At 42.3% G+C, this 21,862-nt stretch overlaps 1 protein-coding gene across 1 annotated transcript; it reads left to right on the forward strand.

Annotated features, from left to right (window-relative positions):
• Nucleotides 1-1,693: 1,693 nt before the first annotated feature.
• Nucleotides 1,694-21,104, forward strand: PDIA4 (protein disulfide isomerase family A member 4). Its single transcript, XM_067291198.1, has 10 exons — nt 1,694-1,978; nt 7,900-8,071; nt 11,172-11,377; nt 11,992-12,130; nt 12,737-12,942; nt 13,612-13,770; nt 15,124-15,275; nt 15,675-15,831; nt 15,923-16,156; nt 16,764-21,104. The coding sequence occupies exons 1-10, from the start codon at nt 1,879-1,881 to the stop codon at nt 17,177-17,179; spliced, it is 1,941 nt and encodes a 646-aa protein (XP_067147299.1). The 5' UTR covers nt 1,694-1,878; the 3' UTR covers nt 17,180-21,104.
• The last annotated feature ends 758 nt before the right edge of the window (nt 21,105-21,862 follow it).

The following is a 21,862-nucleotide window of genomic DNA, read 5'->3' on the forward strand; positions in this document are numbered from 1 at the left end:
GAAGGCACTGCCTCCTGTTCTATCATTTAGCAGTGTAAAACTAGGCAGTTTTTTTCACTGCCTTTTCCCAACCTATTTGCTACAGACCACTGATAAGTGCAGAATTTCACAGTAGCACATCATCTTCTCAATCCCCTAAAATCTGACAGTTTTCATACTTTAAACTTGAACTCCAGTGTCTTGAAGGTATTTATCACAAGCAATTAAATCCCATACTACTACCACCACTTTAGAGTGTGAGCACTATGCACTGAATTTAACAGTGCTTTATGCTTGTAAACTATCTACTCAAGGATCAGTTTTCTCTGTTGAAAACAAGCTAATTGTTGCAGGAACCTACAAACAGCTGTGATTTGGACAAATCACAGCTTTGGCCAAACTGGCATTTCAAGCATTAAAATCCCACTTTTTAGCACTTCTGTCTTGCTAGATTTCAGATGTTCACAGGATAAGCATTTGAACAATCATTGCTTTAAATTATGTTTGAGTTGCATAATTAAAAATACAGTTGCATTATTCAACACTTGGCTTACTACCTCACATCAGGCTTTGGGTAAAGGCTGGTTACTGCACTGTAACTGTTACTACTAGATGTTGCCACATTTCTGAGGCCAGGCTACGGAAATTGCCTTTCCATAGCCACCAACAGTAAGTAGAAGGGAAAAATACACTTGTTGATAAAAAAAATGGAGCCATAATTACGTAAAAAGAAAGGGGAAGAATCAGTCATCTGAAGACCTGCTTATGTTTGTGATTTTGTTGACTAATAAAAACTGGTACTCTTGGAAAAAACAGACTTAGCAAAGTATTGTTCTCTCATAACCAACCTAAACCATTCCAATTTCACTACAGCTTTCTGAAAATATGAAAAAAATGAATTAAGCATAACACAGAGAGGCTGCAACATGCACCCTTACTCTTACATGTATGTTAGCAGTCCAAGATTTGCAATATCTTTTCTTTCAGTAGTCAATTTACCACATTACAGATGGATTTTATGTCCACAACCACTCCTGAGACCCAGGAGATCCCTCAATTGCAAAGGCATTGTCAAAAGTAAACACTTAAAATTATTTGAATAACTTATTTGAGCAGCTCTCCTAATCAAGACCTGAGTCACAGTAATTTTCTGCATGACCTTCCGGCTCCGGGAGCTCTAACGACACCGGGAGGCGGTTACGGCGCCAACGGTCACGGCCATGCGCCGACCCCCCCCCCCCCACTACCAGGCCGCCCGCCCCACCCCTCCGGCGACGCGGCGCATCCCCACTGGCTCTCACCGCCCCCTGCAACCCTAAGCCACGCCCCCTACCCTACGCCCCTACCCTACGCCCCGCCCTGGACACGCCCCCTCGCCGCGTCCCGCCAATCCCGAAAGGCAATGTGGCCTCTCGCCCACGCGGGGAGGGTCGACTGCCCCGCCTCCTCGCTCGCCTCCTCCCCCCCGGCTGCAGGACGGCTGCGGCTTAAACTAGTGGCAGCCGGCGATTGGTGGCCCACGGGCAGCCAATGGGGGAGAGGCACCTCAGAGCAAGCATCTAATTTTATGCACAGAGGCGCGCCCACCCCCGCCGCTCTGTCTACTGCGCCGCCGCGGAGCTGCTCGGGGTGCTGGGGCTCGGCGGGCGCGCGCGGGGCGGCGGGGTGGGAAGCGCCGCGTTCGAGCCCTTTGTTGGCGCGCGCCTGCGGCGTTCGTGCGGCTGTAAGCGACGCCGGAGGGGTGCACGCGCGCGCGGGGATTGGCCGCCGCGCCGGGTCTCGTTGCGGCGTGCCGGCCAATCAAGGAGCGCGGCGGGCGGGGCGGGAGGCGCGCCGGAGCGGGCCGGACCGAGGCGTGACGAGACGAGGCGGCCGGAGCGGGCCGGGGGCAGCAGCGGGATGAGGCTGAGCAGGGTCTGGCTGCTGGTGCTGCTCCTGGGGCTGGCGCAGCTGGCCATCCTGGAGCGCTGCGAGGCGGCGGCCGAGGAGGACGGCGGAGGTGAGTGCGTGCGGGGCTGCCCTAGGGGAGGGGGACTGCCGGTGAGGGAGGGGTGAGGCCGTTGGGGGCAGCGGGTGTGGGGGGGGAGGGGCGCTGTTGACGGCTCTGGCAGTTCAAAGCGGGAGAGCGCACCTGGAAATGAGGGTGAAGCTCCCCGGCGCCTTGCTCACTCTGCTGCGGCGGAGCAGCGGTGCGCTGCCCCTGGCTCTTATTCACAACTTGCTTAAACGTGCTGGTTGCGCCAGGCCTGACGCAGCTGGTAAACGGCCTGGGAAAGGTGGTGCGTGTAGGGCTGGCTGAGGCCTGCTCGTGGGCTGGGAGCCTCTTCCCAGCGTGTTGGGGTTGCTGGGGTCGGTGTTGGAGACCGCGCCGCGCTCCGGTGCGCCGGGATGCAGGCAAATCAGCTTTTAGTGGGGACTCAGTTCCTCGGCTGCTAATGCTCAGACTATCTTGTTCTGAAAAGTCCCTTAACTCCCAGTAACGTCTGTCGGAGTTAGGTGCTCAAATGAGCTGGAGTCGTGTCAGAAAGTTGCAGGAGACAAGCTTTGCGGGTCCTGGCTCTTCTCTCCTTTTTCAGACCTTTTTGGCTGAAACTTAGAGACTGGGCTCAGCTCCTAATCTGGGCTCACAGAATCCGTGTTTTTTGAGGGTTTTAACTCCTCGGAGTGTTTTCTTGTCACAAGATTATTCGTTATTACCTTGCAACTAGCTCTACCTGATCTCTTCTTCTAAATATGAAGTTAGAAGCTAGAAATTAGCAATGTTAGTAATTACTGGCTTTTTTCTATTACCGATAAATATTTTCCTTTTCTTAAGGAGCACATTTTCCCCCCTAATCAGGGGTTCTGCACATTTTTTGTATTTCAAAATATTGAATACTTTTTTTCAGAAGGAAGGTTCTGTGTTGTGCTAAGTTTTTTGGTGGCTTTTTTCCCCTTATTTTTGAGTTTCACTGATGCATGTTTCCTCCCTTCCAAAATTAGTTCAAAGAAACCTGCTCTGACTTAAACTTAAGTTCAGAGTCTGTTCGTGGATATTTTTAAGTGATTCAATTTTTTTTCAAAGTCACAAATTTTGAAAAATCTTACATCTTTCGTATTTCCTAAATTAACATTGCTGTATGTTAAGTATTAGAGGGTGTTTGGAGAGAATGGATTCTGGATGACCTATTGAACTTCTCTCCTGCAAATTCTGGCTCATTGAACAGGTATTGAAACTTAAAGAAATGTGTTTATGTCAGGTTTCTTATCTCCCTGAGCAACTGTGGACTCTAGACTCTTGTGTGAGGGCTGAAAGACTTTTACAGGATGCAGCAGTAAGGGAGTGCACTTAATTTCAGCTCACGTTGAGAAAGACTATCCTGTTTTTTCAGGAAGCCTTTACATTATATTTGTGCCTTTTCTCTGTTCACCAGAACACTCACCTATCAATTTTAGAGCATGTCTCCCATTATCTTAAAATTATTTAATTTTGATATTATAGTAAGGTCCCATAGCTGACAGCAGGAACTCAGCCTTAGGCTTCAGGGGGGCTGGGTTTTCATCAGTATTTCTCAAATGTGCTATTCCTCTGTGTATAGGAGTTATTTCAAGATCAAAGACAACCAGTGAGGGGGGGAAAGTATTTCCTCCTATATGCAAGTAAAATGTTAGTCCTTGCACAACTTGAATAACTTTCTCTCGTGTATCTCAAAATTGTATACAAACCATGAACTAGGCTTTATAAAGGTTTTGCTTTACAAATAAATGTAGCTGATAACTTCCATTTTTTGCCATTGAAATGCAGACCTATATGAATTGGAACAACACATTTGTTTTACAACAAACAGTAACCTTATGTACATCGGTTGTTCAGGAAATGAAGAGTTCAGGTGAAACAGTAGGGGCATATTGTGTTGTATGATTTTTGAAAATGAACTTCCACTATAACATTAAGGCAGATATGCCCACAGCAAGGTTAGCCTAGAAATTATGATGGGTGGATTATGACCGTTATGCTCTTTGCATATTGATGAAGGAAAAGGAGGGATTGCACAGCTATTACACTACAAAAAAAACACTGAGACTGCTTTATAAAAGGGCTTTTGAATGACCTCGCAACAGATTGGCTAGTCTTGATGTTTTGGGTTTTTTTTTTTTTTTTGCATTTCTCAAGACCAAAAATCATCTCAGACTCTGACTGGAAGACAGACCTTAGAATCAGCTTTTCAAAAGGAGGCTTTCACACAGAATCCAGAAGTCTTTGATGATCGGATGCTGCTTTTTGATACTGAATTCATCCTATTTAAAGAGAAAGGCCAGATTTCCAATAAATTCTGAAAGTTCAGCAAAATTGTTATATAAACTAATTTCAATTAGATTAGCCATTATCCTGAAACAGTTCTGCCAACTAAACTTGTGCACGTGAAGTTTAAGATGAATGTCATCTTTGCAAGTATTTTTGTCTTGTGGGTAATAGTCATGTGTTGAAACTTGTGGAAACTTTTCATTGAAATAAATAGGAGTGGTCCGTACTTCACAGGAGGACTAGTTTTAGCCCAAAGCTATCACTTAATATCTTCTTCACCTCTTTTGCAAGTAGCTTTAAGAAACAAAGGCATATTGTTTTGATTGCAGCTACTTTATTTTCAAGAATTGTCTTATACAAATATTTATTAGCTACTTTTGCAAATTCAGGTGTCACAATTAAAAGCTCATTTGGTATCTGATCACTCCAAAATGTAATCAGTAATGCAAAAGAACTTGTCTCTGTTTAAAAAATAAAATAAAACCTTCCTACTTCTCTCTCCCATGCTTTGTCAGGTGCTTAAAGCAGATCATCAATGCTGACACTGAGAGGGAGGTTTTAAGTAGCCAAGATAACCCTAAACCTCAGCAAAGCTAGAGATTACACAAGATGAGTTTGGAGTGTTAAGCAGAAATTATAGGTATGCTTTTTGGACAGGGTGGGGGAAATGCGGGTCCTCCTTAAGCACATCTGCAAGAACCAGTGTCCTGTTGTTACATGCTACTATTCTGTGTTTCTGTCTCTGAGGTGGAGGAAGTGAACAGGTATAGTTCCCATGACAATGTATCACTATCAAAGGTGGTTTAGTGTGGCAGGGCATGCAAGTACTTCCAGTGAAAGATAGGACATGTTTTCAAGATGAAAAAATAGTAACAGAGGTTTCAGTAGTGATAGGCCTAGTATACTAACATCTTCACTTGTGCAAAACTGCAGTGGTCTTTTTTCAGGGGGAGGGGGGGCAGGGAGGAATGATACATAATAAGCAGAAATAAGGACTGCGGTCTGATGGTTAGTTTCAGACAGATGAGCAGAACTGACTGATTAGTTTTGGTGGAAAAAAATCTCTGTGCCTCTGAAAATAAAGTCTGAAGGGATTTGCTTGGAAAATCAATGAACTTTGCACAACTTGCTGAGATATCAGGCACAGTCCAGCTGTGAAGGCCCTGCAGTGAAATGTGGTTCCCAAAACTGCTGAGCACTGAGATCAATGGAATTTTGACTGCTAAACACCTTTGAAAACTAGCTTTTCACCACTGCTCTATGTAAATGAATATGGTAATAATTCTCTTTAAGTGTGTTTTGAGGGTTATTTCATTTGTAAGTGCTCTAAAGTAGCAACATAGAATGCATTGTCCACTTGTAAATCAAGACTTGGAGTTACTTCTTAGATCAGATGAAACAGTAGTAGTTGTTAAAGAAACTTAATCTGTGTCCAGGTGACTTTTGTGTAATAAATGATCTGTTGTAACCTCACTACATTGGAAGCTAATGTTTTGGTGTTATGTAAATTTGGAACCTAATCAAAAACAACACATTTTCCGCAGGGATGCATATTGTTTTTTTGAGGGGGGTATACTTTTTTTTTAAATATCTTCTTTTAACAGAAAATGGGTGTTCTCGTTGAATGGCATCATTCTGTTCACAGTAAGCTTGTTCCTGTGGTCTGCTGTTCATCTGAGAATAGCTCTTTTTCTGTCCCCTCCCTTTCCCCCATTTTGTTGTACCAGCTCACTGGGTATTGCATATTTCTAATTCTCAAATCTCAAACCCCAGGTGAAGTCAGAGTATTTTCAGAATTCTTGTCCAGAATAAGTTAATTACGTGTACATGGTTTGTTGTCTTACAGCAGTCACGCCTATTAGCTTAGTCGCAAGCTTACTAGACTTAAGTTAGAGAGTAGTTTTGAACAAGGAACTCTTTAGTTTCATCTCTGTATTTATCTCTTTTAAATACTGGGGCTCCCAGTGGTTGGCTAAAAGGACCTTAACTTCATTGATGTAGGGTTTACACTTGGGATGGGAGACATTTCATGGCCTGTTCTGTGCCTTAAATTCACAGAATCACAGAATCGCTGAGGTTGGAAGGGACCTCTGGAGATCATCTAGTCCAACCCCCCTGCTCAAGCAGGGTCACCTAGAGCACATTGCACAGGATTGCATCCAGGCGGGTTTTGAATATCTCCAGAGAAGGAGACTCCACAACCTCTCTGGGCAACCTGTGCCAGTGCTCTGTCACCCTCTCAGTGAAAAAGTATTTCCTCATGTTCAGATGGAAGTGTCTGTGTTTCAGTTTGTGCCCGTTGACTCGCGTCCTGTCACTCGGCACCACTGAAAAGAGTCTGGTCCCATCCTCTCGACACCCTCCCTTCAGATACTTGTACATGTTGATAAGATCTCCTCTCAGCCTTCTCTTCTCCAATTCCAATTCTCTTCTCCAAATTCCTTTAAAATCATTCAGTAAGGCCTGTTTGCCTTGAATGATAACAGTTTTAACAGATAAAAATGTATGTTTAATCCCTTGCGTGTTCTCTTATTAAACAAACCATCTCAATTCCAAGCCAAGAATGAATGAACTGGTTGAAGTGTCTTAGATTCAGATTTAATGTGCTAACCTTGCTTTTGTAATGTAGGAAATCTGTTTTCCCCTTGAAGAGTCTATTCTTGACCAATGTTTTTCAGTCTGGTTAAATCAAAAGCTTCCCATAACATCTCTGGAGAACTTTTTTACTCCATGTCTTCCAGAAGGGTACACCCTGTATCTGCCAGATGCATGAAAGTAGGCTTACACAGGACTTCCTGTGACAGGTTTTTTGTTCATTTTTCACACTCATTCCATGGACTAGTGCTGCTTCAGAGCCAGTAAGTGGAGTGACACTTCTGTGGGAGGAAAGCTTCCTTAGTAAATTGCAGACCTGAAACATCTCTAACCAAGACCAAAATATACTGAGGAGGCAGGGGTGGGATTGAGGGATCAGGAACAGGGGCATACTTTTAATGTGCCACCTCTTATCCACCTTGCTACTATGCAAAATGATAGCATTTGAGATTATAGCAAGCGTGTCTGTTGTTTATCAGACCTTGCAGAGCATAAAAGTTTTATCCTTACTCACTACATCTGTAGCACCACAAGGGAAGCATGGGGACAGATAATATCTGCTGTTTTGTTAAAAGACACCTAGTTTTTCCAGCCACATGCTGCTGTCTTTGAAGGGACAGCTGTTTAGCTCCATAATAGTGGGCTTCTATCTGAATTCAGGTATCACTTGTGTGCCCTTGCCCTGCTTCTCACATTTCAGCAAGGTGCCCAGTGTGCCTTGGTAGAGACTGTCACAGGTCTGTATGTATTAATACTCGCTATATTCATGTTGCGTTTTGCTCTGAAGAGCAAATTAACACGTTGACATTTTACTGAAATATTGGTATTGTCAGCTGGCATAGCATGCACTGAAGTAAAATAGGACCATTAGAGTCTTGGTTCTTTGCAACCTCAGGCAGCCATTGTATGTGGACTACTAACTAGGTTTAGATACCTTTTTTAACCACAGTATATACTTGAATTTATCTTTAACCTGGTAATGCTATTTTAACATTAAATTTGAAACAATTTGTATTGCGTTTTTAATTTTACTTTTCCAGAATCTGTTACAAAAGAAGAAACTGATGATGATGACAACAACGATGAAGATGATGACGATGATGATGATTCTGAAGTTAAAGAAGAAAACGGTGTATTAGTCTTAAATGATGCAAACTTTGACACCTTTACTGCAGATAAGGACACTGTGTTGCTGGAGTTCTATGCACCATGGTGGGTTTGGGCTTGTGGTATCCCTGTGTGTTCAACCCTGCCTTAGGTTTGGGGGGGGGGGGGGGAATGTGAAGGGTTTTCTTGACAGTACACCCTCCTGAAAAGTGAGCTTTGGTTGGAGTGGTTCTTAGGGGAGAGATATGGTAGCTTGGTATTTTTTGTTTGTTTTCCCCAGATGTCTTTAGATAAACAATTTTAGGGAATGAGAAGTTGTCAGTAGCTTACTACCATGAGGAAAAGCTGCAATAGCAAAAGCAGAGGTCTGGATCATGGCTGGTTTAAAAATACAGGCTGTTTTAAAGGTGATGCAGGAATAACTGGCTTCCAGGAGAAGCATGGGACTCTACTGTAGTCTGGGGCAGGGGATGTGATTCTTCTCCAGCAGGGTGTGGAGGTGCTCCTTTCTCTGCCCGTGTGCCAGGTGATAGAGCAGCTTACTCTCTCCCCACAGATGTGGGTCATACTGAAGGATCCCATGCCAAGAGAAGCACAACCGTGCTTTTGTCCCTGCTCAGTGCTTGTCAGGGAGTAAAGACAGAGCTGCTGTACTCATAGGGTAGATGTGGCTGGCTTTTTGATGGGCTGTGTAGGAGTTTATAGAAGAGGGGACTCTTGATTCTCTTACTGCATCCCTGGTGTGGGGCTTTGCGTAACCCCATGCAGCTGTGCAGGCTGACAGTTGACTGGCTGAAAAGTGCTTTGCAGAAAAGGCCCTGGGAGGCCTGGTGGATGACAAGATGAGTGTGAGCCAACAGTGCAGCTTTAGAGCTGACAAGGCCAACTGCATCTTGGCTGTATTAGTGAAAGTGTAGTCAGCAAGTTGAGGGCAGTGCTTTTTCACCTATATTCTACACTTATAAGACTGCATCTGGAGTACTATATCCAGTTTGGAGTTCCTAGTAGAAGAAATACAGTGACATAGCCCAATGGAGGGTTACCAAGATGGATGGGGGGCTAGGTCACATGACATAGAAGAGAAGCTGAGGGAATTGGGTTTACTCAGCCTTGAGGAGAGTAGGCTGAAGGGAGATCTTACTGCTGTTTGCTATTTGGGAGGATAGAGGTAGGACAGAGCCACTCTTCCCCAAAGTGCAAGCGGAAGGATGAGAGGCAACAGGCACAAGTGGCGCACTAGGAAATTCCCAATCATAAGGCACAACTTTCCACATGAGGGTGATCAGATGCTATAGCAGGTTGTCCAGAGAGCCTGTGGATTCTCAATCCTTTGAGGTACTCAAACTGGGCTGAACAGGGCTCTGAGCAACCTGATCAAACAAGAACTGCTTTGAGAAGGAGGTTGGACTCGGTGACTTCTTGCGGTCTCTTCTAACCTACCTGTTTCTATAGCTGGTTGATTATTCATCCCAAAAGGTTCACACAATCCAATCATGAGGCAAAAATGGCTTTAAGCTATAGTAGCAGAGTTGCTTTATTTTTTAGGAGTTGCTCTGGGGATTTTCCTGCTCTCAACAGGAGCAGCTTGATTTTTCTTGTATTGGTACTCTTGGGTCCCAGTGAGTTCCAGAAAACTCATAATGCAGTATGGTCTGGTGGCTTGTTACTGTGTCCTGTTGTCTCACTGAGAACCTCTGCACTCATCTCAATGGAGGAGACTTCCATAGCAGGGGAATTGCCAGAAGGTTTTCCTTCTCCTCAAATTCAAATCACTGGTCTTGCCAGAAGGATATGGTGGGAGTAAGGACATAGCTTATCCATATTGTCAGTTTAAACAGTGCTTTGTTATGCACCTACATGATGATAAAAATTCTGCTGATGCACCAGGGTACACTGAGTAACTCCAGAGCACTCCAGGGAGCTACAGTGGATTCGCCTGTGTATAATTGAGACAAAGAATCTAAGTCAGAATGTATCTTCTCTTCCATTTTTACAGACAAAAGTAAGATTTGTGGAGGGGAAAAATAAGAGAAGAATACATTTGCAATGAAGTTGCTGAGTTAGTGTTGCAGACAACCTCTCTTCCTTCATGGCTTAGTGATATAAAGGGACTTTTGTGTTTTTTCTGGTCCTTTTCTAGTCTTTGAATGGGAGAGGGGGAAATATGATCTTGCTTGAGGTGGTTTTGTATTTTAACTAACTTACTTTGAGAGTCTCATCACATAGAAACCCATCCCTGCTTGGTCCTAGATACTATCTTTGCAGGTGTAGCTTACCTGCATGAAAGCTTAACACAAAGTTTAATTTAACTGAGCAAAAGGACTCATGGTCATCACAGACTAAATAGCTTTTTTCTTTCTACTCTCCCTCTTGCCAGTGGTGAGACCAGGGAGTACAGCCTGTCTACTGCGCACTGATTTATCTTTTTCCATCATTACTGGTTTTGTCTTTGGCTTGTCAAGCCATATTCAGGTTTTCCTGTACTGGTGTCCTCTGTCCCGCCAACTTTTGTAGCAGGAGCGTCTATTCTTCCTGAAACTCTGGGGCCAGAGAAAGCAAGATCTGTTATGATTGATGTGAGATGTCATTAGGCTTAATGAATTTCTAGTTCATTTTTCTTTTTAGCTTAGTTTAGGCTCACAGGTAGAGAAGATGGACCCGGATTAGGGAGAAGTTGAAGTCCAAGAGACAATATTTGGGGGAGGGGGAGCGGGCAGGGAGGAGGTTTGCAATTTTGTTGTAAAAGCAGTTGTTAGAAGCTTTTTTGCAATGGTGTTAGGCACTGCCTATGGAAATGCTCCCTTTTGATGAAAAAGCAGTGGAAAGGTGGTGCTTTGATCCCTTTCACATAATGCCATGGGCATGGGAAACTTCTGATTAACACATTAAAGTTTCTTGAAAGTATAATCACTTGAAAACAAGAGCTATAGTGAAAACTGAATGGTCCAAATCCAAAATGCAGGTACCAAATGGTATGAAGACGGCACTTCTCAATGCCTTTATTCTGGTGTACTTTACAGAACAACACATTAGCTACAATTACTGTCTGTATCTGTCCATGATCTGAAAACATAATAAGGAAAAATATTCTTGTGTTGATGCTGTGAACATCTTGCAGACGACCTGGAAGTGCAGAGTAGCAAAATACCCTTTAGGTCTGTTATGCATTTATTTGTTTACTTGTGTCTCCCTCTCCCTCTGACAGGTGTGGACATTGCAAGCAGTTTGCTCCCGAATATGAAAAGATAGCCAAAACTCTGAAGGAAAATGACCCTCCTATTCCAGTTGCCAAAATTGATGCTACTGCAGCCACTTCACTAGCAAGTCGTTTTGATGTTAGTGGCTACCCAACCATCAAAATTCTGAAAAAAGGCCAACCGGTTGACTATGATGGCTCTCGGACAGAAGATGGTAAGCATCAGTCCTTTGCAGTTCTCTATAACAAAGCAAGAAAGTATATGATTGTGCTTGTTATCATGGGAGCTGTTCATTGTGTCTCCTATAAAGGGCTTTGATCTTGAGTTCCATTATCTTAAGCAAAATAATTATTATGGCTGAAATTTTACCTAATCTTCTAAATTGGCTGCAGGCTAGAAGACAGTTTCCACAGGTAGTATGGTTACTGTTGGAAGGTTTCTAGAAATGTTCCTCTAGAAGAGGAGGTAATATCATGCGTTCAGAAGGATTAGCCAATTAGAAACACTGGGTCTGTATATTAACAGTGGATTTAGAACTACTGCTTACTGCTCAATAAATGTGTCCAATTTCAGGCTAGTCAAAAGGGGAAAACGCTCTCTTTTCTGACTGTTTTGAGAGGGATTTATGAAATAACTTGTTGGAAAGTACAGACCTATGCTCTGCTTTGGAGTGGAGGATGTGTTAAAGGGCTTCTTGGCAATACTGACTGTGTGCTTGGTCCATGTTTGCCACTCTGATTTCAAAATGTTCATATCAGCTCTCTCACTTGGTATGCTACAGATATGATGATGCAGACTTGCTAACTGGGCGATTGAACTGTCTTTCAGCTATTGTGGCTAAAGTCAAGGAAGTTTCTGACCCCAACTGGACCCCTCCACCAGAAGCTACCTTAGTATTGACCCAGGATAATTTTGATGAAGTTGTGAATGGTGCTGACATAATTCTGGTGGAGTTCTATGCCCCATGGTAAGCAAGAAGGCAGCGGTCGCTGCTTTTCTAGTACAGCTGTCCTGAAAACAGTTGGTGAAACTAACAGATGGGCTGATAACTGCTAGATGCAATGGTTTTCTGTCATTAGGCCTCTTCTAAAGTGGCTTGCCTCAACACTGTGCAGATGTGTCTAGCACTGATGTATATCAGTTCTAATCTGGACCTAAAATCACATTACAAGTCTCTTGAAGACTAGACTGAATCTACGTCGCAGCAAGGAATGGGTTCTAGAACTTTATTGCCTATGTAGTTTGTTTCTTGGAGATTTTTCATATTTACTAAGTTGGGAACATGTTGGGAGGTATTGCAAACTCTTGGAGAGGATTTGTCCTTAGTTTAAAAATTACATCTCTGAAAATGAAGCTGCCATAGTAATGCAGGAGCAAGTATAGAGGCTAACTTCAGGTTGGAGAGACAAGTCTCCCTGGTCTGAGACTTTCCTCCATAGGTTGAAGTGAATGATCCTATTTGTACTTTCTACATTCAGGAAGACTTAGAACACTTCCACTTCAGGTGCAGAAGGTACCTAGTAGACTTGTGGCTTGTAAAATTGCCGCCTCTTTCCCCCTCACCTTTCCTTAGGTGTGGACACTGCAAAAGACTTGCTCCAGAATATGAGAAGGCTGCCCAGGAGCTCAGCAAACGCACACCTCCTATTTCCCTGGCTAAAGTCGATGCCACTGCTGAAACCGAGCTTGCTAAGAAATTTGATGTTACTGGCTATCCAACTCTGAAAATCTTTCGCAAGGGCAAACCTTATGACTACAATGGTCCACGAGAAAAATATGGTATTACAACTTCTCTTATTTTCTAACGGCTTGACCACAAACATATTGACATAACTATAGAGCTTACAAACTTGTTCACATCATAGGAATGGTATTTCACTCGAAGAAATCTGGTTCTGTGGTAGCTGGGGGAACCTGAAAAAACATGCTCTAATATCTAAATAGGCCAACAGGATAAAGTTGTATATCTGATAATTTCTACAGCCTCTCTTCATCAGGTAGTACCATAAGCTCCTTTAACATAAAATAAGTTAAATACACATGGTAAAGCAGTGGCAGTATGAGAATATAGTGGCTGTTAATTGCACTGTGAGGAATGCTCTGTAAGGGCTGACAGTGTTCAGTATTGGTTTTTAATATGAGGAAAAACTTAGGAATTTTCAAGCAGAATTTTGTCTAGTGGCAGGGTCAGGAGACAGTGAATGGTCCTGAATTTCAGAAAGGCTCATTACTTGCAAGGCCAGTAACCTGAAAGAGTATCTAGAACTACAGCCTTTTTAAAAAAAAGTTGGAAGTTATTGATTTGGTGTCTTTTGCTTATGGTGTGCACAGAATGCTGTTCATGGGGAAATGTGATATTAAACAATGCCAGAGAAGGGAACCTCTGAACCTTTCAGATGAGTAAATGTTCTAAGCAATTTCTTGGGGGGGGGGGCTCTTGTCTTTCAGGTATTGTTGATTACATGATTGAGCAGGCTGGTCCTCCATCCAAACAGATTCAGGCTACCAAACAGGTACAGGAATTTCTGAAAGATGGGGATGATGTCATCATCATTGGTGTTTTTAGTGGAGAGACTGACAAAAAGTATCAGCTGTACCAGGAAGCAGGTAAAGGATGTTTTAAAATATTAAGCAAAAGTTTGTGTTGGGATTCTGCCCAGGACCTTGTGAGCATAAGCAGGAGAGTTCCTTTATTTTTGCTCTTAGGTTGAGGGAGAGGTTGGAGTGGAAAGAGGGGAGAGGGATTAAAGGATGGTCTTTCACTTGCATTCAAGGAAAAAAAAAAAAAACAGACTTTGAGGATATAATTAATGTATCAGTTTGCCAGTAACAGGAGATCTTAGCATTATGCGTTTCTAAAACATGAGAACTAGAGAGGAAGGAAAATTCCTAGCTGAGGAAAAAATTCCATGTTTTTGGCTTAAAGCCTGTCTAGTTTTATCATCTCATGTTGTGGTTTCCCATCTGACAGTTCCAGATGCTGTGCTCTGATGAACATCTTTGGGGTGGGGAGCCTGAAAAAAGGAGAAAGCTCATCTGCTGCAGAAAGGTGCTGGGTCAGGAGTGGGGAAGAAGAGAGGAGAAAGAGCAGCTTTATAATTGCGCAGACCAGGACAGGCAGAGAGAGGCAAGTTAAGAAGCCCTGCAGAGGAGTATGTGGGCATGGGTGCTGAGAGAGGTGAAAGGCAGGATATGAAGCAGGGACTCACTTTGGTCAACTGAAGCAGCAGGCTCCTTCTAGGTGGTTGCTAGAGTTGGGGAAGTCTCTCTCTAAGAACATGAAAATGGACTAGAAGGGGCCTCACTGTCCATCTCTGGACTGGTATAGCTCAGCCATCCCTGGCAGCATCTGTTCCTAAAACCCCCTCTTACATGATAGATTGATGGTCCTGTTAATAGTATTTTCTACCATGCAGAAGAGGCCAAGCACTGCTGCCTCAGTCCCTCTCATCAGTCCTTTTGTGTTTTGCATGCTCAAACTGCTCGGAGCCACTCTTGGTTTCTGCCAGCCTAGTGATGTACAGAACTGTTCCACAGACTGCCCCATAGCACATGGATTGACTAGATGACTGAGTTTCCTTCTGGCTCTACTTTGTTTGGGGGAAAGCCAAGAGTTAGGAGACTGATAGACATAGGGGCTTCATTGTGTATGTTTTGGAAGCTCTTCAAGGTTTTGGAGCATTTAGAGTAAACCCTCAAGCAGATGGGTTGTTCAAAATCATTCAAGTAGGACTATTCAAATTGTATGCTCTGTATACTTTTTTTATATGCTTCTCACCTTCTTTGGGTGGAAACAATTGAAAGATGGCAAAGCTTGTCTCTAAGACTTTGCTGCAATCCAAATCTCTGAGAATGGGAAGAGAATTGCCTTGCAGTGCAGCTCCAAGGTTTCAGTCAGAGGCTCTTCATTCCTTACCTGATGGTTTTTCCTCTTCCCTCTCCCTAATCTTAATTTTTCAGCTAACGGTTTAAGAGAAGACTACAAATTCCATCACACCTTCAGCAACGAGATTGCAAACTTATTGAAGGCATCTCCTGGAAAACTGGTTGTCATGCAACCAGAAAAATTTCAGTCAAAGCATGAGCCGAAGATGCATGTTTGGGATCTTAAAGTGAGTAGCTGGTCCAAAGCTACAAAACTTGCTCACAAATTTTAAGTCTCTTTACTCTGTGTATATATAAGCAGTTGACATCTTTCTGTTGGAAATACTTTATTAAATATTTGAGGCAACCTGTTCCCCCCCCCGAAATTATGCTTCTTTGTTCTAATAAGCTTTATAAAGTGAACCCAGAGGTTACATATTCAAATAATAAATTACTGTACTATTAATCAATCTAAAGGTGGAATACTAAATTATCTTTAGTGCTCAAGGATTTGAAGGCTATGGTAAAGGCACTGTGCATAACTTGCCCCTTCTTTCTCATTTGTGCATACACAACATTATTTTGCAGTAATGTGTAATAGGAATGTCACTTAAATCCATTTTTCTGGACTTTTTTTCCCTAAACAGGACTCCACAGATGGATCAGAGATTAAAGAGCATGTGCTAAAACACGCCTTGCCTCTAGTTGGTCATCGCAAGCCTTCTAATGAGGCTAAGAGATATGCTAAGCGTCCTCTAGTGGTTGTCTATTATACTGTAGACTTTGGTTTTGATTATCGTGTTGGTAAGTTAACTAGGATTACCTTTGATCCACTTCATGAGGAAGAAAGCAGTAACTAGAAATCACTAATCTTGTTGTGTTCTGGTGATTTCAGCTACTCAGTACTGGAGAGGCAAAGTCCTGGAAGTGGCCAAAGACTTCCCTGAATATGTTTTTGCTGTTTCTGATGAGGAAGACTATTCTTCTGAAATAAAAGATTTGGGCCTGATTGAGAGTGGAGAGGATGTCAACGTGGCAATCCTGGATGAAGGTGGCAAGAAGTATGCTATGGAGCCAGAAGAGTTTGATTCTGATGTACTCAGGCAGTTTGTGCTGGCATTCAAAAAAGGTACGATTTCTAAAATAGGGTTCTCTTTTATATTTACCATTTATTTTTCCTTCCAAGAATTTTTTTTCCTGAGGTGATGGGTACAATCAATTAAAAAATATATATATATCATATGCAACCTTATAGTGTTTTTGTGGCTTACCGCTTTTGGATGTCTCTTTTGCCCCTTCTGTTAAACTCAGTTCACTAACTTTGCCTGGACTACACTATGGCATCTGGCCAGATCTAATATTGAATATATGTTTGGCAAACCTAATACATTCTTGTGGCTTTGAAGTGTCAGTAGTTGATCATTTATATTCATGATTAGTATATTAAATCACTGTGTGTCTAATGCATTGTTGACAGACACCCTCTAAAAAGAGGGAGAGAGCTTTCAGGGAAATGGGCAGCAGAATTTGTTTTGCATGTTTCACAAGCTTATTGTATTAAAATGTCACCAGCAGCTAACCCATGTTTCATGCAGGGATAAGTTCACTTACTGGTGCAACACTCCCTGGCAGGAAGATATATTCTTGCTCTTTTTTTCTTAGCAGAGACCATAAGGATTGCTCTTACTATATGCTTACTGTATTCTAATAAGGGTGTGTGTTTTGCTTCCTTTTAGGAAAACTGAAGCCTATTGTGAAGTCCCAGCCAGTGCCAAAAAATAACAAAGGGCCTGTAAAAGTGGTAGTGGGTAAAACATTTGATACCATAGTAATGGATCCAAAGAATGATGTTCTCATAGAGTTCTATGCCCCGTGGTGTGGACACTGCAAGAAACTAGAACCTGTGTATACTGAGCTAGGCAAAAAATACAGGAATGAGAAAAATCTAGTCATAGCCAAGATGGATGCTACTGCCAATGATGTGACAAGTGACCGCTACAAAGTGGAGGGATTCCCCACTATCTACTTTGCTCCGTGGGATAAGAAGAACAACCCTATTAAATTTGAAGGTGGGGACAGAGATTTAGAGCATTTGAGCAAATTTATAGAGGAACATGCAACAAAACTCTCCAGAACAAAAGAAGAGCTTTAAATAAGTTGAGGGTGGTGAAGAATTGTTTGTACATTGTAGCTAAAGCAAGTTACTGACAAAACTTGTTGAGAGAAGAATTCGGCAGTTTGAGCAAGGAAATTCTTGAGCAGTAAAGCAATCGCAGTATCTTCTTTTTTTGTATTGCAGAAAAGTGTTTTTTTTTTTTTTTTTTTTCTGGACACTGAACTTCTCTCTGACATGAATGTCTTACATTAGTTATGATTTCAATCTTTGGAGAAAAATACATCCTTTATTTTTTGTGAATATCTTGAGCTTGATTCTTTGACTCCAGGGCAGCTCTTCTTTAACTTAAAAGATTTTACCAAAAAGGGGGAGGGGGGGGGGATAAAAAATTCCTCTGCCAAACAGGTTTCTTTTTGTCTCTTATTTGTTGGTGTGGTTATTGTTGGGTTTCATGTTTGGTTTGAACCAAGCTCTCTTCTGTTGCATTTTTGTATACACATTCATTTGACTATATCATTGTATTTATTGCTGAGGGTAAGAAGGGGATTTCTGAACTGTAGACAAATTAGTCTTACTGAAATCAGACACAGCAATGTGCTAACTAAATATGCCTGAGGCCTGGCTGCTTTTGTGCTGTGTATCTCTGTAGAGAGGGTGATGTTAAAATACCAGGTCTTCCCAAGTATGTTTGGAATAGTAGGAGCTTCAAAGAAAGCATCTATTGAAAGGTAACCCATGGGATTCTGCTGTCAAATTTGTATATTATGGGTCTTTTATTTTGCAGGGAGAAAGACTAAGGTGGAAAAACTGTGTTTTGGTAGTGATTCTTTTTTTAAGGAAGCAGACTGAGACCTTCTGGTGTGCTTTATTCCTGTGAGAGTTATTGCATGTACAAGAGATGATCACAACTGCTCTGTGCTCTACTTGGCGTGTATGTATGCTTAAAAGTGGATTTTGATGTGGAATGAGCTATTTTAGATGCATCCATAAACTCATAGGCCATGTCAGGCTCGCCAGACATCAAGGACTGTCTTCTAAAACACTTGTGAGCTGTTTTGGCCAAGTTACTTAGAGTTTTTTCTTCTAAAAGTGCCAAATTTCCTTTAGTCAATGAGAAGGTAAAATAAGGAACTTGGGACGTTGGCAGCCTTTAGATGATTGGGTTACCGGTGCCTAAAATGAAAAATTCTAAACCAAAATGTGTTTGAAAGCATTGTTCTCGGCACATCTGGACTATGACTGTCTTGAGTTGTGAGAAAGTCCTTCCTGCAAAGGGAAGTGGGACAGAATTGTTGTAATCTGTGTAATAAGCTGCTTCCTTTTTGGTGGTTCAGAAATCATGGCCCTGTATTGTTGACTTTCTCTTTCTGAGAAATGGAGCAGACTTCAGTTGTTGGGATCATGTTTGTTTTAGATTTGGGGGTCGCTAACCCCAAAGTGGATGGAAAGAAGAGGTGGGAAGAGAAAGCTGTACATATAAAGATGGGCAGAAACCTTTTGGACCCTATCCCTCAGCATAGGTCCTATCTCTCTCCTGCAGTTGGTGGTGTTAGGCTAAGGAGTTAGCTGCAGCCTGAAATGCAGGTTGAAACAACTCTTGTCATGGGATCAGTCTGTATGCTCTTGTCAGGTACCAGATAGTATGTTTAACTCTTCCTCCTTGTCATCTTTTTTTCTGATATGTTAGAGAAAAGATGAAGTCACTTCAAGCATCTCCAAACCATCACTTTTGATAGGTAGCACATTTCAAAAACAAAAAACAACAACAAATATAACTCCTGAAGTACCATCTGCCTCTTATCAGAGCTCTGATGCTGCAGTGTGTGCCACTTGAGTGTCATTGGAGCAATTTTGTTACAACTTAATTTTACAGATAAAGCTCCTGTTCTAGCAGAACTGTGCGTTCTAGCCTATCTTATAGAAGACCAGCATAATCAGTCTTCCCTGGATGTTTCTTTATTGCATTAGTTTTCAACTTTTTGGAGGGCACGTAAATACAAAAAAGTCTTGTGTGGAGACACAGGTTTTTGCATAGCAAGGGTAAACCCCCATCCAGAAGGTGGCTGGACCCAAAGCAGCAAGGGGGTGCATAATCCTTAACCTTTGGTGCATCTTTGTATCCCTGTTGAAGGGACATGTCTCCCTGTTGCCTGAACATGGAGCTGTTCCCCACTGACTGTGTTATCAGTACCCAGGAAAAAGTGACTATTGAATCATTCTTGCAGAGGCTGCATGAAGGCTTTTTCTTTGTTCAAAATTAAATTGAAGCTAGTGAACAAAGCACACCAGCAGCCTCTGAATGAAGAGAACAGTATCAAATCTCCATGAGTGCAGGGGTGTGCTTGAATGCCATTCAGCTCCTGTTGTTTATCAGCAAAAGCTGAAAAGTGCTAAGCAAGTATTCAGATCAGGTCTCAATTGCCACTTTGTGTTTAAGCGGTGTAATCATTCACTTGAGGCCCTGGCATTGCCATTCCCCTCCTCTTTCCACAGTGGAGGGGGGCTTCCTCCTCCTCTGTCCTTAAGTGTGTGGATATATTTTGAGCTTATGCAATACTTAAACTACAAGGCTCTTACTGAGTGCTTTGTGTTGACATCACTTTGCCATTTCTTTTTGCAGCTTTCCCTTCCCTATAGGAAGGGAGTAAAATGCACTTCACTTTCTGCAGATTCTTAAAGACCATGACTCGTGATAGATATCCGTGCATAGGAAACAGACTGAGATCAGTCTTAGCTGAGCATCAGCTTATATTAGAACTGATTTTTTTTGAGCTTTGGAAAGTGTATCTAAGTCTAAATTTGCCACTCTGTCCTGTCTCCCAACTTGAGATGAACTCAGTTCTTCACATAGCGGTAGTACTTGCTTAGTACTGCAGAAAACTAAATTGTTCCTGTTTATCATTTGTTCTTACAGTGGGTTAGTTGCAGGCTCATAGGGGTTTATTTAAAAACAGAGGACACAGATAAATATGGAACATCCCTAGGTACGTGTAGAGGGGAGGAAAAAAGAAAAACCCTTACCAGTGTCAATGATTACTTTCAGGGCTAAAGCTCCATTGTTGCTCAGGACAAGAACTGTCTTCTTGCAGCTACTAACTTACTGTCACTGAATATTAACACTGTCATTGCCAATGTTGTACTATTTCTAAGACTTTTCCTTTTCAGCAGAAAGTGGTGTGGGCTGAAACCAGTCTTCTGCATTTAAAACATAATCCTTCTGGCCTGCCGAGAGCTGTTGCACCAGTAAAAAGCACTGGGCCCAGAGGAGTATCTGAGTTGTGCTTGCTCAGCATTCCTGCCTGCTTTCCTATCCCTGCCTGTGCACACGAAGGTAGACTGGAGCGCAGTTTCTTCAGAGCTGTGCACAAGGACCAGAATTTTATTCTAGAGTGGCAGTGCTTAAGATGGAGCTAAATCAGGAAGACTAATAGCTGTAGTGTTGCTAACTCAACTTCTTGACATCTGTCAGCTGTAAAAGTAGGCGTTATTAACCCAAGTCAGTTATGAGTTTGTTATGAGCAGTAGAGTGAATCAAGTATTAATCCATTTTTATGTTGGTGTCAGCCATATTTCATGTGCATCCTTGGTCATGCCACCATGACATCTGCACCTCATAATTAATGTATTTGTCTTCACCATTTTCCAGCAAGAGAAGAGGATACTGTCATCTCTCGGCATTGGGCAAAGTCATACTGGAAAGCAAACTGATTTTTTTTTTTTTTCCTCTAGCTCCACTCTCCTATCCCTACTGAGTGCACTGTCAGTATCACATAGACTTTCTGTGAAACTTAATCCTGTGTCAGAAGTCTCAATGGGATGGCTGCATCATTAGGCCTCTGTTGAATAACGCTTTCTACCTGAACAGCAACTTTAACACAATTGATGCCTTTAAGGGGGGAAGATGTCATATGATCTTTTGTAATCTCTTATGAATACATTTTGCATTTCTGTTTTTACTTTTCTGGTGCGTTAGAAAGGTGTATTTGTTAAAGTATCACCAAAGTGCCACTGATCTGTTTTGGTGGCCTCTGCTCTCGCCTTACAGAAGAAGAAAAAAATGTGTGCAGTGCAAAAAAACCCAAAGGGGGTTATTTTCTCTTACCCACAGCTGTATAAGTATATGACATCATCTCTGATTATAGTTCCAAAGGGAAGAAAACCTGCAGTTTACACTTTCGTGTAGGATGGATTTGTGCAGTAGCAACAGTTCCCAGGTAGGTTCCAAGAAAATCTGTCCCATGGTGCTCACACATACATCCTATGGTAAACAAATTATTCTGTAAACTGTAAGACATCTTTTAAAATATTTGGACTTAGGAAGATTTCTTAAGGAAAGATTTCTTAGGAAGATTTCTTAAGATCCTTCTTGTCCTGAAGGATCAAGGATTAAGGTAGGTAGCAATTCTAACACAGCTATTCCCTGAGGAGTGAGCTCAGATATTCTGCACGTGTAAGACATTTAAGGCTATAGTGAATACTGGCCTGGAATCTCTTTTTATACTTCTTAATTGTTAGTTATGGAGATGTTTAGGGATGGTCCAAGATTTAGCTGGTAGCAAGTAAGGCAGTGTAAAGAGGAGGAGACTGTACCCCACAAAGTTACCTCCCCTCCTGCTATATGCTGGTGTAATGGGTTTCTGAAAAGTGGGATGTAAATAAGACTATATGAAATTGGGTCAAAAGCTTTTCAAAAAGGAGCATTAACTGTACTTGCCAGAC

This window comes from Apteryx mantelli, chromosome 2 (genome assembly GCF_036417845.1).
Source record: "Apteryx mantelli isolate bAptMan1 chromosome 2, bAptMan1.hap1, whole genome shotgun sequence".
Taxonomy (NCBI): Eukaryota; Metazoa; Chordata; class Aves; order Apterygiformes; family Apterygidae; genus Apteryx; species Apteryx mantelli.

Bases quoted from the DNA above. Each gene is read 5' to 3' on its own strand.
- PDIA4 (XM_067291198.1), top strand. From the start codon at position 1,879: ATGAGGCTGAGCAGGGTCTGGCTGCTGGTGCTGCTCCTGGGGCTGGCG. The intron at 11,378-11,991 runs GTAAGCATCAGT...ACTGTCTTTCAG, and splicing joins TGGCTCTCGGACAGAAGATG to CTATTGTGGCTAAAGTCAAG. The intron at 12,131-12,736 runs GTAAGCAAGAAG...ACCTTTCCTTAG, and splicing joins GTGGAGTTCTATGCCCCATG to GTGTGGACACTGCAAAAGAC.